Below are 20351 nucleotides of genomic sequence, written 5' to 3'. Positions count from 1 at the left end.
GAAGTTTTATGAATGTACAAATTTCATAATAAAGCTATTATAGGTTTGTTGTATAGTTATATATTTGTATTTTGGTGTACTGACTTGTTATAGTAAATGTCAATTGAAAACAATGTCTATTTTATTTTTCAATTGACACATTTGTATATATTTATGATGTGATACATTTTGACAATGTATAAACATAAATTTCTCAATTGCCTTAATCAAATTTTTAGATAAGCTCACATTACCTATCAGGAAAAAAAACTAAGAGGATAATTTTTTATTTTTTTGTAAGTAATTAATGTTGTATTTTTTCCTGTACATTATATATTGGCACCAATTCCCCCATGGTTATATTAATCAAAGTAAGGCCGACTTTAGTCACTAAACTTAGTGCATAAAATTATGTTACTGAAAACCTAGAACTGTACCAAATTCTAAGACAAGACATTCAACAGAAAAATATTCAAAATATATTCACCTAGCTAACGTACCTGTGTTCATATCAAACGTCCAAGCAGGTATGCGATCCCCCACGTTTATATCATTTGTATGTAAAAGGGGAAGAGAAACTTGAATGGAGCCATCCACCTTTAATTCTTTTCCTCCAGAATATATTTTCACACATACTGCAGCAAGAGGAGTCAGTTCAATATTTTCAAAACCTAGAAAAGACAGTTTAATAGAATCATGTACAAACAAAGGTTGCAGTTATATAGTAATTATTATGGATCTAAACTATCTGATTTCTCCATTTCACTCAGGGTTATGCATCCTTTGGGGGGGGTGTTGGGGATTGAACTCAGGGGCAATTGACCACTAAACCACATCCCAAGCCCTATTTTGTATTTTATTTAGAGACAGGGTCTCACTGAGTTGCTTAGCACCTTGTTTTTGCTGAGGCTGACTTTTAACTCACAATCCTCCTGCCTCAGCCTCCTGAGCCGAGTTATACATTTTAATGTCAAATAGTTAATGAATCCACATTAAGTATTTTTATAATGTCATTTCAAAATACTTTATATATATAATTTATGCAATGCAACATTGACAAATCAGTAGGAGTCTCAGTTTCCTAATTTTCTCAGAGTCGTCTGATTTAAGGGATCTTGAATCTAACTGAATGCTTTTAAAAATGAACTAAAAAATAAACAAACATGCCCAAATAAAGGCTCTACTGTACCATACCATTAATCCAGTTACAGGTTTGCAGCATCTGGCCCTGCTCCTCCCAATACCATCTGTTTCAAGGAGGGCCACAACAAACAGTTGTGGCTGCACTACTTAGTAAAAAGTATTCTTATTCAAAATGCAATTATTGATCGCTAGGTTTGGCAATTCAACATAAAACAAAACCACCCACAATACCATTATTTAATGAAGGTGATATGCTTTGATATGTACTTACTAATACTATAATGAAAAGAATTAGTATAACTGAGATTAAGAAACTTAGATTTTAAATATTAGTATCACTTAATTCAATGCCCCAAAAGTAGGAGAAAAGCAGGTTAATAGAAGGTTGATTTTACTGTTTTCCTAAAGGGTTTTGTTTTGGTAGCAGGGATTGAACCTAGAGGTATTCAATTACTGAGCCATATCCCCAGCCCTTTTTATTTCTTATTTTGAGAAATCACTAAGTTGCTTAAGGCCTCACTAAATTGCTGAGGCTGGCTTTAAACTTGTGATCCTCCTGCCTCAGCCTCCTGAGCCACTAGAATTATAGGCATGTGCCAACCTGCTCAGCTGCTTTCTTGATATTTTAAAGATTTGATTATATAATTGGTAGGATGACTTCTGAAATATCAGGAGCTATCTACAGACTTTGACTCTGGAGGAAAAAGCGTAGAAACTGCATTTCTTTTGATTTTGAAATATAAACAATGCCCAAATTATAAGATGTACCAGAATATCTACAGTAAATAAAAATATGATTAGATGTATAATGTTAAAATTCCAGTTTTAATTTCTATAAATAACTAATTATAAATTTTCTAAGTACTTTACTAATACATGAGAAATAGAAAAATTATACTTTTTACATCTTATTTGCTTTTGGTCTAAACTTTTTAATCTTTGACTTCAAAGCTTAAGTTTTATGCACTCAGTTACTGTTTATTATAAAACCCCATAGGTACCACACATTAATATGGATCACAAAGATATGGTAAGTACATGATCTCTTTTTGTATCACCTACTGTATATTTTTAATTGCTTGTTACTATCAAAAATCTTTTCCTTTAATCATGGTCAGCTTCTCTCCCACCTGAATGTAAGCACATGACAATTCAGAAAGGCAATGAATTAGGTGATCTAGGAAGAATCCCAAGGAGGGACTTTTGAGCTATAGCCATATGGTAAGGAGCTACCCAAGCAAAGACCTCAGAGAATACCCTTCCAGGAAGAATAAACAAGTACTAAGCCCCCAAACCAGATGTCATCCTGGTAGGTATAAGAAAGAGGTGGCCCAGGGCTTGGAAGGCAAAAGGAGAGAGAAGCCATAGTGCAGGGCCTTGGAGAATATGGAAAGTAGTTCATTCTCATTATTACTACTACGAGACCTAGATCTTCAGTTAGTAGAAAGGGCAAATACTGAATCACTGAAAATGTTCAGTTAAATATAACAATTTGTTGTAGTAAATTTCTTGAAATACTAATATCAAATAATCATAGTGAATATGTCATGAGCTTTGCAATGTTTTGAACAACCAATTAAAAAATACCAAAAAAAATAATCATAGTGATACCATACATATTTTGTAGACTAGTTCACTTGTTAGTGATCTAATGTTAGCACAAACCAAGCATTATATAATCTGCCGAGTAACTATTTCAAGATACATATTAAAGTCCATCAGCTGGCTTTCTGAAGTCCCTGCTTCAACCCCATCCCTCAGCTCTATGTAGTCAGTGGCTTCACAAACTATGAAGATTGACGCCCCATTTGAGATAATGTCAACTCAAAGGAGGAAATAAAAGGAAATGTGTGAAAGACAATGAAAAAGTCAAAAGAAACTTTTGACTTACAGAGCTCTAGAACTGCACAGTCCAACAGAGTAGCCACCAACTGCATGTGGATATTTAAATTAAATCCATTTCCTTGTTAAATTACTGGTCATATTTCAAGGCTCAATGGTCATATGTGGCTACTGGCTACCATGCTGGACAAAGCAGAAGAACATTCCCAGCTGGGCAGCACTGCTCTATAACTTGAAATGATAGTGACATTCTCAGGATAATCAAACATTTAATGAACAATTTCAAAAGCAGGTGGTAGAGAATGTTAAGACACAGAACTCATTTGGACCCCTTCCCACTGTATCCAGGGAGTCTTGTCCATAATACGCCCAACACAACTGGAGCTTCATTGCCACCATCCTATACATGCTTTCATTTTGAGCATGCTTTAATTTATATCTAGGGAAATCTTGTCAGGTATCTTAGATTGGCTTCCTCAAAAAGCAGACCATCAGATAATATGAGCTTAGACTGTTCATTTGGAAGGTAATCTCAAGAAGCATCTACCATTCAGGAAGTGGAAACATCATACTGAAGGAAGCCAACACAGGACATGTCAATAAGCAGATTATCACTGTGGCAACTCCAGCTCAGTCCCACTAGGGACAGAAGCCTAGCTGAGAACTGTCCTAGCCAAAGCAAGGAAACCACAGTATTTATGTATCATGTGTGCAATAGGAGTTAAGGTGATAGCAGAAGAGTGGGGATCATCTGGCTAGGCACTGATACATCAGCTATGGCAGGTAAGAAAAATACCTATGTACCCCCAAAGGTCCATTTGCCCATCTTAATCTCATTTATACTGCTCCTCAAATGAAATGAAACAAAAATTTGACATAACCAAAACCACCAGAATTTTAAATTGTTTGAGGTGATTATACTCAGTGGAGTTTCAGTTGTGTTGCAATAAGTGGTAGAAATCATGGAACAAATGTGGATATATTCTTAAGTGTGAAATTCCACCATTCCCTTAACTTTTAAACCACGACTAATATTAGTATATTAAAGCTATTGACTTTGGAAAAGATGTATTTTCAATATTTATTTGTATTTCACCCACAGAGAATAGCTAATAGCAAAAGAAAAAAATTACAATATTTACTCCAACCCATAAACTTAATAATCTTTTTTATATCTTAATAATCATGGACACTTCTCATCAGTTTAATAAAATTGAATAGGAAGTCAAATTACAAAAAGATATGTATAAATATCTTTGAATCTCTATTTGTATGTGTATTTTTTAATTTGCTATGTTTTATAATAATCAGTTATTTTCTATATTTTGCTTACATGTTTTGGATCAAATGAAATTTAAGGAACTAAAACAAAATTTTCATTAACTTGAAATAATGCACACCAAAGACTTAGGTATAATTGTCTTTTCATTGAAAAAATGGGAGTTGCTTATAAATATTTAACCCAATTTGTTTCAAATGTGACATGTATTCTCTAAAGTTGAATATCAAATTTTTATTAACTATCTAAATATCCAAATACATAATGTTTGGTTTATGTGTGACTATTTCTTATAAATGGTATTACATTATGTAAAAACTAGAAAATACCTGGTTTATTGAGAGTAATTCCAGGGGTATACAGAAAATTGTCCGCTTTCAAAAATTGTTGTAGAACTGTAAGAAAGCCGGTAACGTTGCTAATATGATGGTTGTCAGGAAGTTTAATTAAGGCTTTTGAAAACTGAACACTTGGTTGAGATTTGGCATCTGGAAAAAGGAAACCTCATTAACAAACAGATAAAACAAATGCATGTTAAGTATATCACCATTGGTCAGGATTTCACTTGAAAGGAAGTGATTATAATTATTTTTAAATGTCACTATCATGTCCTCACATAATTATTTTAAATTCAGAACTGAATCAGAAGTTGTCCCTTTCTTCAGATCACACAAAAGCACCTTTGTGCTGTTTGATTCTTTTGCCCAGAATTTCTTCATCGTTTTTTTTGGATTTCACTCTAAGGAACCACATACTGACCCTTTTTAGTTCATATGGTTCACTTGGGGTTTCCTTTATTTTCCAAAATGAATGGACAGTGTATGCCAGGAAGGCTGAAAACAGTCAAAAGCATTTTATTATTCTCTTGGCCAAAGTGATTTGTCCAAAAATAGGCCTTTCCCCAAGCACAGTAATGAGATATAATGTGAGTTTTGCTTGAACATGGTGGGAGTGGGGACTTGGTTTACCTCTACAGGATTTTCTGTGAACAGAAATATATCTGGGAGTAGCAACAGCTGTCTTGTAACCAAAAATGAGAGCTTGTTTAAAAATTGAGGCAACATTCATACAGTGGAGAGTTTAGAAACAGAAAAACTAGTTTTCGGTAATTTCAACTGAAGTACTGATCAAGCACATCTAAAGTGGGTCCTACTAGGGGAAGAGGGCTTCCCTTGGGTGCAAGCTTGTTTAGGACTATATTATCAGCTCTTTGCAACAGAAGGTGTCTTTGATGACATTTGGCCCCATACTTAGGTGGGTAGGTTCTCTATTAGATACCCAAGCATTCATTAAAAGTCTTCCAAATACCAGTTCCTCAATTTATAAATATTACCTTATTTCAATAACTTTGAATTGACTATCTTCTAACCTTTATCAACTGAGAACTCACAATACTGATATTTCTATAACCAATACACTTATTTAAGTAAAGGACCAACTCCTAAATAAAATTAGAAATTATTAGAAACATCAGCTTTTATTTTGGACTTTAATAAGATCACTGATAAAAGCAGAATAAATAAGTTGAATTATTAATAGAATGGGAAAAAAGCAATTTTAAAGAGTTGTGTGATATTAAATAATAAAAATGTAAACTAATTCTCAAAATCACTCTCTAGTTGATTTTTGATGTGTAAAGCTAGAAAAATAATGCCCAGAAAATAGAGGTTAAATAAAAGCAGCACAATCACATATAACTGTTCCCTTATTTAACAGAATAACCCAATACCCTCATATCACTTACAAGTACTATCTACAACTTACTCTTAAAATATGTGGCTTAATTGTATTAATATACCCTTGAAAATGAGCACTGTATGCAAAATATCCAGTTGAGCATCCTGAAGGATTCCCAAAGTTTCTGATTCATCCTTTCATCACAAATACATTCTCATGCCAAACACTTTATCACTGTACAAACTGAAGAGCTTTCTGTTTACAAATTTTATGAAAAAAAATGAAAATGTACAATGTCTACAGAAGTTTTAATACCACCAGAAACATCCATCCTTTCTTGCTTGCCTTTACCAATAGGTCCCCTCCCAATGGGACCTGCCAAGGGATACCCAATCCTGTCCAGACAAATGAGTCCTCCTCACTGCTTGGTACAGAGGCCAAGGAGTGGACAGGACATGCTCAGACAGGTCCAATGCATGGATTCCAGCAGAAAGAACAATTTCTAGTAGGGTTTGAAGAAGCCCATAAGGGGTAAGAAAGTGTAAAAAGACCAAACTGAATAAACCCAACACATAAGTGGGCTATGGAGAACCATATTTTAATAGGGCCCCAGCAACATAAAACGTAACCTCTGAAGATATGTGGTTCCTACTTCTTCCGATTCCTCCACACACAATTCCACATCCTCCATTCTGTCATACCCCAGCAGAATTAGTGGTTCAAAATTCTGCCACATTTCTTGACAGCTCAATAAGAGATCTACCACCTCACTCCAAGATTAACCAGGCCCAAGTTCAATGTCCCCGCTCCCCCCCAAATAATAGTATTAAGTTTTCTCCTAAGTACCAATTAAAGGGCCTGGGGACTTAAGGTAAGGACCAAAGGATCTTCATGGTTGGAAAAGAAGAACAGGAGGACTCAGCTTGAATCAGTACCCAAATAAGGCCATTTGCATTCTTTCCTTTGGGATAGGCAAGTAGGGCAAGCTATATCTGCCTAGCAGATCCACTACCCAGTCTGAGACCTCTCTCACCCAGGCAGCAAGGTTAACCCAAGGGACAAAAAAGGAATGACCAGCAATCGGAGAGCCCAGATGGTCTCTGGAACTTTTTCCTTATTTCACCAGCCACAATGCCCCAGTGAGAGAAGTGATGTAAAGTGCAGACAGACACTGTTTTCAGTATTTTCTAAAATCAACTATTCCTGTTTGGGTGTTAAAATAGTAAAAGAAAAAAAAACAATTCCCAGAATTGTTTTCTATATCTATATAAAACACATAATATAGTTTTATACTAAGATGAGAATCAGTTCAGATTATAGTCAATACTAATCACTGACCAATTTAGGTTTTTCCCCAAGTTATAATCCATATTAATTCATTTACATAATAATCATTTCAAGTGTTAAGTAAGAATTTCTGTACTTACCAGCTAATTTTCCAGTAATCAAAACAGTGTCTTCAAATAGCCATATATTTGCTTGGCTTTGTGGGAACAGTGAAAGTGTAATTGATGAATAAACTGTGAAATATAGCACAATTAAAACATTTAATGTAGGGGAAAAACTGAGACCAATATAGTTCTATTATCAGAAAGTCCTAAAAAGTGGAAAAAAGCAAACTACTTGATGGGAAGAGCAATTTAAGACAAAGGAAGAATGGATATGAAATATGACAGAGAAAAGTAATACAAATAGAAAAAATATTGACATCACTATTTTATTCTATTGGTCTTTTCTATTTCAAATAGTTTGCACCAAGGTGACTTATGAAGTTCTATAATGGGACCCAGATGCAAATGATGAAGTGCTTAAATAACTGTGCTATTTTCTCTGTATAATTGTTATTCAGTTCTTAGGATTTTGAAAAAACAAATTTTGGCTTCCTGACTCAAGGTTCTTTAGCTAGAGATATTTATGACATACCTACTCTTCACTTTTAACTGTCCACATAAGAGCACAATACTCTTCTGCTTACAAGTTAGTGTGTCAAACGAACTCAGAGTTGGCAGAGGAGGAACCAATTTAGCACACAGAAAATGATTCACAGGCAACATTTAGTAGTAATGCCGGATGAGTAAAGGTGGATCATTTGAAACAACTTATTTTCTCCATTTTTATTGGCACATTATAATTACACATAATGGAATTCAATATGCTATATTTGTACATGCACACATCATAATTTGATCCATCTCATTCCCCAGGACCTTCCCTTTCCTTCCCATCTCCCTGCCCCTAATTCATTTGGTCTGTTACTGATATCATTATTTTAATTAGTATATTATAACTAAATTGTTTCAAGATTGGGGTCAAGAAACTGGGACAAAATACATCTTATAAATAAGAAATCAAAAAAAAATAATAAGGCACACGCCTGTAATCCCAGTAGCTTGGGAGGCTGAGGCAGGAGGATCATGAGTTCAAAGCCAGCCTCAGAAAACATTAGTGGCTAAGCAACTCAGTGAGGTCCTGTCTCTAAATAAAAAAATACAAAATAGGGCTGAGGATGTGATTCAGTGGATCAGGTGCCCAACCAAGTTCAGTCACTAGTACCCAAAAAAAAAAAAAAAAAAAATGAGTTTTAGGATACTATCAAAACCACAACTTCTCATTTTGCATCTTTACTCTATGCTAGGTAAGCATCTAAAATGAAGGAAAATAATACAGTATCCTCAAACCTCTTAGAAGACAAAATACATTTACATGGAAATAATTTTAACACTTTTAGATATTTAAAAGACCGTTAAAGGAAATATGAAAAAAAGGGAAAAATGCTAAAAGCATCCAATGATGGGTGAAAGTAAAATGAAATATACTTCTAGTTACTTGCACAGAAAATGACTTGCCAAATGAAAGTGTAATTTCAATTTCAGGATACGTTAGGATTTGAAGTAGTGAATTTATTATACTGGAGAGGAGGTGGAGAGGTTGTAGCTTGGACCTCAGGAGGATTACAAGCAGGGCCTTAACCCATATTTGTATACTTTCTTTGTAAGAGGGATTTCCCTGACAGCTTCTTAAGACTACAAAACCTGAGGAGAATCTTTCTAAAACTCACTAAAATAACACTTTGATTTCTTTTCACTTAAAATTTTTTTCTTACTATAAAAGGGATATAATCTCCATGGTAAAAATGTTAAGAAATATAAAATGATGGTTATTGCAAAACCCCACAGAGATAATCATTAATATTATATCCTTTGATAATTCTTACTGTGATTTTTAAAATAAGTATATTATACAGAATATTTTCACACTGCTTTTGTCATTTAATAACATCAGCACTTCCGTCTCTAAACAGAGTCTTTTCATAATGTATCTAAGGCCACATGTCTCATTTGTTAAAGCATCAAGGTTTACGTAAGCCCTATACTACGTGCAATAATATTATAGATTTAGATTTCTAATAGTTCACTATTATTACAGAAATATTAGAACTAACATTCTGGTAGACGAATGTCTGTCCACTCTATTATTTGTATGTTTGTTTTCACAAGAGATTCTAGTAAGTTTGTTGATAAAGACTCTGAAGTCATTAATGCTACTACCTGTTGCTTCCTTACCTGCATTAATGCTCTCCTTTACAAATCTATTAGTTCAACCAAAACGCATAATGCAAGTTCCCCTGACACTAATCTAGGTGCAGGTTTGAAACTGGAACTCACTTTTTAAAAATTTGTTCTGATTAGTTATACATGAGAGTAGAATGCATTTTGATACAAACATAAATGGAGTATAATTTCTTATTCTTATTCTTCTGGTTATACATGATATAGAATAACACTGGTCGTATGACTATACAACCTAGGGTAATAATGTCCAATTAATTCTATTATCCTTCCTACCCATATCCCTCCCCTCCCTTCACTCCCCTTTACTTTAATCTAAAGTAACTGTATTCTTCCCTAGCTCCCCACCACCACCATTATGGACCAGCATCCACATATCAGAGAAAACATTCAGCCTTTGGTTTTCTGGGATTGGCTTATTTTGTTTAGCATAATATTCTCCAGCTCCACCCAGTTACTGGCAAATGCCATAATTTCATTCTTCTCTACTTTTTAAAAACTTTTCCATGGTGAAAATCTTAGAAGTGTGTATTTGGTGTTCAGCTCTTGGTTTATTAGGAAGGTACAGCATGCTAATTTGGAGGGAGGGCACGGGCACTTGCTTACTAATTTGTATAAGTTCTTCCATAGCAAAGACATCATCTCTTACTGTTTCACATACATTTCTCAGTGGCTCTTTATGTACAGGAGTTTGTGGGCCTTTTGCTGTTGTGGCTTTTTGATGTACAGGAGTCTGAGCCTTTTGTTATTTAAAAATGATAAACTTTTATGACATCTCTTATTGCTTTTAATTTAAACAGATAATTCCTAATTCAAAGTTCAGACAGGTTTTTTCCTTTATATTTAATATTATTTGATTGCATCTGCTCTCTTTGAACAATGTATGTTGGCATATGGATCCAATTAACTCATTCCAAACAGTTAACCAAAACAGCTCTATACCATTGATATTTCACTTTTCTCAATGATTTATAATGGTTCCTTATCCCAGAATACATATTTAATATGTTCAATTTGTATCACAATACAATTTCTTAGTCTAGAATGGCAAATGGCCCCTAGCAAATCTTTTTTTTTTTTTGAACAAAATGAATTAAGACTATAAACCAATTTAAGGAGAAGTGAATCTGGGGTTGTGGTTCAGCAGTAGAGCACTCACGTAGCATGTGTGAGGCCCTGGGTTTGATCCTCAGCACCACATAAAAATAAACAAACAAAATAAAGGTATTGTGTCCAACTATAACTAAAAAATAAGTATTTTTTTAAAAAGTAGTAGTAGTAAAATCATTACCATATTCAGGCTCCCTAAAAAGAAATGTATTTTTCCAGTTATCCAGGATTTTGGCTTATTCAGTTTTTTGGTAGTGGTTGATTTGTGTGTGTGTGTGTGTGTGTGTGTGTGTATTTTTATGTCTGTCATATTTGGTAGTTTTAGTTTCCTAACACACATAGCTGTTTTAAGGTTTTTTGTTTGTGTTTTTGGTAGGTTGCCCTAAATAACCTTATTGTTCTGTGAGAGATTCTTATTTTTCCTAACTGGTTACTATTGCTGAAATATAAGAACATATACTAATTTGTACAAATGCTAATTTTGTGATCAATAAATCTTGAAATTCCATTGATTTTAAGAATTTTAAGATTGATGCTCTGTAATTTTCTAGGAATATGATCATATCAAAAAATAATGTGAGCCGGTGCACATGCCTGTAATCCCAGCAGCTCAGGAGGCCGAGACAGCAGGATCTTGAGTTCAAAGCCAACCTCAGCAACAATGAGGTGCTAAGCAACTCAGTGAGACCCTGTCTCTAATAAAATACAAAATTAGGCTGGGATGTGGCTCAGTGGTTGAATGCCCCCGAGTTCAATGCCTGGTACCAAAAAATAAAAATGGTTTGATCTTCTCTAATAGTAATCCCTTCCCCCCGCCCAGTAACAGCTTTTTACTCTAAGAACCTCTACAACGTAAAATAGTATGAATATCTGTGTTTATTTATTTTAGTAGGATCACATCTAATATTTTAATTAGGTGTGTTTGTGAAATCCTTACCATGTTAAGCATACCTTCATTATTATGGGATTTTAAAGACTTTATTTACATGTAGATTCAAATATTGATATTATAAGACAGTAGTTGTAATCTGTTCTATTACTATGATACCTAAAGTTAATAGAGTTTAACATAGTTATCATCCCACAATCCTACAAGAAAAGAAAACTACTTGGTTTTAATAGGATGTTACACCTAAACAATGATAAACAACTTCTTACTATTCTGTTTTAAGAATGTTTCCTTTGGAATTACAGGTAAGATTGGTCTATAGAAGAAAGAGAACACATACATAAGAGCATCTATTGATATCACCTCTATTAGATCTTAGGATCACAGTACATTAGTTTTGTGAAAGATTTGGAGTACTTTTAAAGTAATCTTTGAATCAGGTTATTTTTACCTAGAATATTCTGGGCCTACTTCATCAGAAACCAGTATAATCATTTGTGTATCAGAAAGTTATTCATTTTATTGAACTTTTAAAGCTTACTGCCAAATTTGGTGTGGAACATTTTATGACTCTAAAGTTTTTATGTATTCCTCTTCTTTTCCTTGTCTTTTATTGCCTGTTTTCTGTTTAGGTTCGCTAGATACTGTGTTTTCTTTTAAATTTCAAAGAATCAGTATTTTGTCAATCATCTCTTTTTTTATATTTTCCTGTATATATCAATCCACTTTAATCTTCATTAGTTCTTTTGGATCATTTTACCTGGTTTCTTCTTTCATTATTGTTTTTCTGTTTATTGCATAAATAGTGTGGTTAAGTTCTTTCTTTGGGAAAAAAAAAGCATATATTTAAAACACAAATCACATTAAGCTCATTTCTATTATGTTTTTCTGGTTATGACTTTATTCAAGTTTTACTTGTGCAAATCTTATTTTTCATTTTGTTTATTATTAACAATTCAAGAATTCAAATGTTTTCAATATGAAACCAAATGAATTATCTAAATTCTAACAAGAACCCTATAATAAAAAGAAACTGATAATATAATGGGTCATCCTTCCAATCAGTCAGGCTTGCATTTCAGTATCTTAGGTGGCACAACTTTCCCAATATCCAATTAGTCACACTAAGCCCTGCCAATGCTTTCTTCAGTTTGTCTCTCGTATTCCCCTATCCTTTTCACTCCTTCTCCTAATCTAGGCTGTTGTCCCTGTACACCAGGAGCGCTGTCACAGTTTCTTAGTCAGGCTATCTGAGTCAATTTTAACACTGTTGCTTATACACTGTTGCATAGATCCAGTTTCTATATTTAAACTCACTGTGCTCAAGGATCTACAATATCTGCCTTACTATTTAACATACAAATCTAAATCTTTTGTCTAATCTTTTCCAAAGGTTCTTCCATCATCTGTCCCCACTACCTGGCCCACCCTGCTTTTTACTAATCCTTTGAAAATGCCAATCAATCTATTACCACCTGCAGACAAGCTGTGTACAGAGCAGAGATCATGCTCACAATTCCTTTAGGCTTCTTTAGAAGAAAAATGACTTCATGATTGCTATGGTTTGAATGTTTATGCTTCCCCCCCCCTCCAATTGTACTGAAATCTAACCCCAAGGTGATGGTATTAAGAAATGGGGCCTTTGTGTGGTAATTAGGTCAAGAGGGGAGAGCTTTCATGAATGAAATTAGTGCCCTTTAAAAATAGGCCAAAGGGAACTCCTTTTGGCCCCTTCCACCAAGTGAGGGCACAGTGAAAAGGTGCCATCTACATCCAGAAAGCAGACCCTCACCAGACACCAACTCTGCTGTTAGACTTCCCAGCCTCCAGAACATGAGAAATAAATCTGTGCTATTTACAAACCACCAATCTTCAAATTTTGTTATAGCAGCCCAAACAGACTATGTTTTCTTCACTGGCCTCCCTTCTTACCTACTTCCGTAGACTTCTTTAAGAGAAAGTCATTTTCAGTTTACCAGAACAAGGTAGTCCCAAGAGAGAAAACACATTTACATTTAGTGAATGCAAAGCAATTTAAATGCTTACTTGGCATTCTTCCAGTCTTCCAAGGCAAAGCAGTCAATACGTAGCCATCTTTGTAAGCAATAATGGTTAAGCTGAGGCCTAATTTATAGGGTACTTTTATCAACACTGCTCCATTGTTTTTAGTTACTGTGGAATTTGTCTTCGTGTAGTTTACAAATACTTCAACAACTGCTTGACTCAGGTATTGACGACTGATGATGTCATTCACCTGAACTTTCAGCATAAATACAGACACTGGAAGAGAAAAAGGCAGAAATTGTAACCTATTAGATCCTACAGTGCATGTCACTGTACTATAAAATGTCCCTCAAGTCATTCAAATAATAGTACAAAAATGGTTAAAGAAATATTGATGAAAGGATAAAGAGAAAAAAAATTCAACAAATTGATTCTTCTTCCTAAAGCTAAATAGATTCAAACACTTATTTTTAATAAGGCACAGTATTTTCTCCATTTTTTCTATTAAAAGAAAGCAGTACCCATTTCTTTTGACACATAAATACACTTTTATCATTTCACTAATTCCAATGAATCAAGTTACAGAAATTTAATACTAATTCCAAACGCAGTCCGAATTCTTAGATAAAATGCATCTCAATACCACAGAAGTGCATGACTAATTCCTTTATCTTGTTGTTTTCTCTGGAAAGCAGGGGATGCTTTTTAATTCCTAATATACAAAGTATCAAACAGAAATTATTCCCTAAAATATCAAAAAGTACAGAAAAATTAACATAAATTGAAGAAAATTAGAGTTAAAGCAGTCTTACTCCTCAAGTGAAAATCTTGACCATGTGTTCGCTGGCTTTACTAATGAGAGCGTCCAGCTAAAAAAGAATTTGTACCACACTAAAAATGCCTTTGCAAGCTTGCGTCACAACATCTTTGCCAAGCAATCATACATGTGCCTAGAGTAACGATGTCCATCTCATTCCACCACCTTTCCTACCCTCAACTTCTTCCCCTCCCCTTATTCCCCTCTACCCAATCCAAACTTCTTCCATTCTTCCCTTGCACCCCCAATATGGATCAGCATCCACACATCAGAGAAAACATTTGGCCTTTGGTTTTTTGGAATAGGCTTATTTTGCTTAGCATGATATTCTCCAACTCCATCCATTCACCTGCAAATGCCATAATTTTATTCTATTTTAATGCTGAGTAATACTCCATTGTGTATATATACCACAGTTTCTTTATCCATTCATCTGTTGAAGGGCACCTAGGTTTGTTCCATAGCTTAGCTATTGTGAATTGAGCCGCTATAAACATTGATGTGACTGCGTTACTGTAGTATGCTGATTTTAAGTCCTTTGGGTATAAACCAACAAGTGGAATAGCTGGGTCAAATGGTGGTTCCATTCCAAGTTAAGAAATATCTTTTAAGGACTAACTATTTTGCTCTGTATTTGCATAAAGTGATTTTCATCTAACATTTTTCTTTTAACCAAGAAAAGCATGTCAGATAAACATATCCTAGTCAATGTTGACTATGCTACAATATTAATTTTAAAAAGGCCATTAAGCCTTGTCTATTATTTGCTAAAATACACTGGACTTTATATTGCTTTTGAATAATAGGCATTCTAAGTACAAATAGAAAAAATTAACAACCACTCAGTCCTAGGGAAGGTACAATGAAGAAAGTTAAAAAAATAAATTAGCTCTGATCCTTTAAAAACCCTCACTGGAGAGGCAGTGTTGTTTTCTTCCTTTTTACATATATTGGTAACAGAGAGGTTTGACTATTGGCCACAGCTAACCCACAGCAGATGGGACAGGCATAAACTCAGGACTGCTCTCTTCAAAGCTTGTGCTCTTTTTTTTTGTGGTGGGGGCGGGGAGGGGTGGCAGGGACTGAACTCAGGTGCACTTGAACACTGAGCCACATCCCCAGCTTTATTTTTTATATTTTATTTAGAGACAGGGTCTTACTGAATTGCTTAGGGCCTCACTTTTGCGGAGGCTGGCTTTGAACTCGCAATCCTTCTACGCCTCCTGGGCCACTGGGTTTATAGGTGTGCATCACCGCACCATGCACAAAACTTGTGCTCCTAAGCCACTGCACTGTCTGATTATGTGCTTTCCAGCAATACTAGCCCCAGTTTGTAGGGTGGGGAGAAGAATTGATTGAGAAAATGTAAGAGAAGGAATCCATCAGTCCTTAAACTAAGGATCCATCAGTCTGTGTAAGGCTTTGCTAATTTCCAGGACAGCCAATCTCACATACAGTCCTATACTCCACAGTGAGGTTTTGGTCATGATGAGCTACATGAATGCCAGTGGGTTTCTCAGATTGTAATACAGGTGAAGAACTCCTATTATTTATGGACAACGTGGCCATCATAATTTCAGAGTACAAGGCTTTCCTTGTGTGTTTGTGGATATGCTGTTGGAAACAAACCATCTGGGCTGCCAATGCTATAAAAGCATATCACATACAATTGTGTACAATATGTAATGCTTGATGACAGGTAACAAGCAACTATGTTTCTGGCTTATTTATTTACTATGCTATTTACATTATTTTAGAATATACTCCTTTGACTTAGAAAGTCTTTTGTGAGATAGTGTGTCGTGTTATGCTGACAGCAGACTATCTCACATCTACTCTGTCCAATGGTTTGTGTGAGTACATTCTATAATGTTCACACAATGACAAAATCACCGGATGATGCATTTCCCAGAACATTCTTGCCATCAAGAAATGTATGACTATATACTCAAAGTAAATCTAAGGAAGAATTTCAAGACAAAATATAGAAAAATGAAAGATATCCACAATTCTGTTTTCTTTCACATTTTTAATACTAGCCATGTGGGAAGTCAGATTATTTGTGAGTAGTCATTACTATCATTACTTTTAAGATTTTTGGTAGAGGTTGGAGAGAAGATGGCGAGGAAGCAGCGACTCCAACGTCTCCACTTTAACGGGATAAGAAAGACCCACCTGGACAGCTGCAGCCTACATACGGAGGAACTCCTAGCATAATTCCCTTTAGAGGAGAGCAGCCATGATCTGGTAGGTTTATTGGAAGTGACAGTTTGTCCCAGAGAAGTGGATCTTGGGCGGCCACTCGGGCACAGAGGTCTAGTCCGCAGACATTAGCCACTCCGGCAAGGGGCTCCCCCGGGAGGCCTAGCTCTCACTTTGCAAGCAGCCACCCCACCTATCCGGTTCCTAACCACGCGGCCACAGATAACCGGCTCCACAGGTGGCAACGCGGCGGGTGCAGAAGTCAAGTCCCGGAGCCAGCAATCGTTTTTGCAGCGGCGGTTACCCTGAGCGGCTTGGGCCACCCCGCCCGAACCCGCAGTGGGCCTCCGCCATCCGGGCTTCCCCGGAAGGCATAGCGCTCGCTCTGGGAGCAGCTGTTTGTCCATCCCGGTCCCTAACCACGAGGCCACAGATAACCGGCTCCACAGGTGGCAACGCGGCGGGTGCAGAAGTCAAGACACGGAGCCAGCAATCGTTTTTGAAAGCGGCGGTTACCCTGAGCGGCTTGGACCGCCCCGCCCGAACCCGCAGTCGGCCTCCGCCATCCGGGCTCTCCCGGACAGCATAGCGCTCACTCTGGGAGCAGCTGCTTCTCCCTCCGGGTCACTAAACACGCGGCCACAGATAACCGGCTCCTCAGGTGGCTCTGCGGCGGGTGCTGAAGTCAAGTCCCGGAGCCAGCAATCGTTTTTGAAAGCGGCGGTTACCCTGAGCGGCTTGGACCGCCCCGCCCAAACCCGCAGTCGGCCTCCGCCATCCGGGCTTCCCCGGAAGGCATAGCGCTCACTCTGGGAGCAGCTGTTTCTCCACCCCGGTCCCTAACCACGCGGCCACAGATAACCGGCTCCACAGGTGGCAACGCGGCGGGTGCAGAAGTCAAGACACGGAGCCAGCAATCGTTTTTGAAAGCGGCGGTTACCCTGAGCGGCTTGGACCGCCCCGCCCGAACCCGCAGTCGGCCTCCGCCATCCGGGCTCTCCCGGACAGCATAGCGCTCACTCTGGGAGCAGCTGCTTCTCCCTCCGGGTCACTAAACACGCGGCCACAGATAACCGGCTCCTCAGGTGGCTCTGCGGCGGGTGCTGAAGTCAAGTCCCGGAGCCAGCAATCGTTTTTGAAAGCGGCGGTTACCCTGAGCGGCTTGGACCGCCCCGCCCAAACCCGCAGTCGGCCTCCGCCATCCGGGCTTCCCCGGAAGGCATAGCGCTCACTCTGGGAGCAGCTGTTTCTCCACCCCGGTCCCTAACCACGCGGCCACAGATAACCGGCTCCACAGGTGGCAACGCGGCGGGTGCAGAAGTCAAGACACGGAGCCAGCAATCGTTTTTGAAAGCGGCGGTTACCCTGAGCGGCTTGGACCGCCCCGCCCGAACCCGCAGTCGGCCTCCGCCATCCAGGCTCTCCCGGAAGGCATAGTGCTCACTCTGGGAGCAGCTGTTTCTCCACCCCGGTCCCTAACCACGCGGCCACAGATAACCGGCTCCACAGGTGGCAACGCGGCGGGTGCAGAAGTCAAGTCCCGGAGCCAGCAACCGCTTTTGCAAGCGGCGGTCACCCTGAGCGGCTTGGGCCGCCCCGCCCGAACCCGTAGTAGGCCGCCGCCAATTTCCAGCGAAATCGAGGGGCTCCAGACAGATTTCCATCGTGCAAAGTTCGACTGCGGGAGCTCCTTTTCTCCGCACGGAGGGGCGCATAGCCTGATAGGCAATCGCCCTGTGGCTGGAGTCTGTGGCGAGCACTGGGGAGCTACAAGGTGCCGGAGCGGGGGGAGCAAAGATACCTGCGGCCCACTGGAAAGACAGGCCAGGGGGTAAATTTCAAAAACACAACAGTTGCACCAAGCAGAAAGAAACGCGAGCAGTATGAAAAGACAAGGAAAGAAAGGACTACACGCTATGCAGGTCAACTCAACATTAGAAGAGGTAATAGCTGCAACTGATGGAATGTCAGATAAAGAGTTCAGGATATACATGCTTCAGATTATCTGGAGTCTCAAGGAAGACATGAGACAGCAAAATCAGACAAGGAAAGATCACATTGACAAACAAATCCAGGAAGTAAAAGATCAATTTCACAGGGAGATAGAGGTAATAAAAAACAAACAAATAGAAATCCTAGAAATGCAGGAAACAATAAACCAACTTAAAAACTCAATTGAGAGTACTACCAGCAGAGTAGGTCACTTAGAAGAGAGAACATCAGACAATGAAGACAAAGTATTTCAACTGGAAAAATACTTTCTCAGCAAGTCTGCTAAGAAACCATGAGCAGAACATCCAAGAAATATGGGACAATATCAAAAGACCAAATTTAAGAGTCATTGGGATACAAGAAGGCACAGAGCTCCAAACCAAAGGAATAAACAGTCTATTCAGTGAAATAATACGAGAAAACTTCCCAGAATTGAAGAATGAGACAGATTCCCAAATCCTAGAAGCCTACAGGACGCCGAATATGCAAAATCATAAGAGATCCACACCTAGACACATTATAATGAAGATGTCCAACATACAGAATAAGGAGAGAATTTTAAAAGCTGCAAGAGAAAGAAAGCAGATTACATTTAGGGGTAAACCAATCAGGATAACAGCTGATCTCTCGACACAGACTCTGAAAGCTAGAAGATCCTGGAATAACATATTTCAAACACTGAAAGAAAATGGGTTCCAACCAAGAATCGTGTATCCGGCGAAATTAAGCTTCAGGATAGAAGATGAAATTAAAACCTTCCACGATAAACAAAAGTTAAAAGAATTCGCAGCTAGAAAACCATCTCTTCAAAAAATCCTTGGCAAAACATTACAGGAAGAGGAAATGGAAAATAACATTGAAAACCAACATTGGGAGGTAGGACAGTAAAGGGGGGAAAGTAGTCAAAGAGGATAACAAATCAGGTTTAGTAACATCAATAAATAAATATGGCTAGAAGAACAAACGATATCTCAATAATAACCCTAAATGTTAATGGCTTAAACTCACCAATCAAGAGACAAAGGCTAGCAGAATGGATCACAAAACAAGACCCAACAATATGCTGCCTACAGGAGACGCATCTGATAGGAAAAGATATTCATAGACTGAAGGTGAAAGGTTGGGAAAAATCATACCACTCATATGGACTGCGGAAACAAGCAGGAGTGGCCATACTCATATCTAATAAAATAGATTTCAAACCAAAGTTAATCAAAAGGGATAAAGAAGGACACGTCATACTGCTCAAGGGAACCATACACCAACAAGACATAACAATCATAAATATATATGCCCCAAATAATGGCGCAGCTGTGTTCATCAAGCAAACTCTTCTCAAGTTTAAGAGTCTAATAGACCACCATACAATAATCATGGGAGACTTCAACACACCTCTCTCACCACTGGACAGATCTTCCAAACAAAAGTTAAATAAGGAAACTATAGAACTCAATAACACAATTAACAATCTAGACTTAATTGACATATATAGACTATACCACCCAACATCAAGTAGTTACACTTTTTTCTCAGCAGCACATGGAACCTTCTCAAAAATAGACCATATATTATGTCACAGGGCAACTCTTAGACAATATAAAGGGGTAGAGATAACACCATGCATCTTATCTGATCACAATGGAATGAAACTGAAATTCAATGATAAAAGTAGGAAGGAAAAATCAAGCATCACTTGGAGAATGAACAATAGGTTGCTGAATGATCAATGGGTTTTAGAAGACATCAAGGAGGAAATTAAAAACTTCCTAGAGTTAAATGAAAACACAGACACAACATATCGGAACCTATGGGACACATTGAAAGCAGTTCTAAGAGGAAAATTCATTG

The 20351-nt window shown here is 37.6% G+C and overlaps 1 protein-coding gene across 1 annotated transcript in view; it reads right to left on the bottom strand.

Annotated features, from left to right (window-relative positions):
- Positions 1-20351, bottom strand: part of Fam171b (family with sequence similarity 171 member B) — a 67129-nt gene that overhangs the window by 8138 nt on the left and 38640 nt on the right. Inside the window, exons 2-5 of the mRNA XM_077799047.1 lie at positions 13535-13768; positions 7348-7440; positions 4573-4731; positions 480-650 (exon numbers count right to left, since the gene is read on the bottom strand). Of these exons, the coding sequence (XP_077655173.1) occupies positions 480-650; positions 4573-4731; positions 7348-7440; positions 13535-13768 (657 nt within the window). The remainder of the gene's footprint in view (positions 1-479; positions 651-4572; positions 4732-7347; positions 7441-13534; positions 13769-20351) is intronic.

This window comes from Urocitellus parryii, chromosome 1, assembly GCF_045843805.1.
Source record: "Urocitellus parryii isolate mUroPar1 chromosome 1, mUroPar1.hap1, whole genome shotgun sequence".
In the NCBI taxonomy this organism is placed as follows: domain Eukaryota; kingdom Metazoa; phylum Chordata; class Mammalia; order Rodentia; family Sciuridae; genus Urocitellus; species Urocitellus parryii.
Note: the sequence above shows the minus strand (reverse complement) of the source record. Positions and strands in the feature narration are given on the sequence as shown.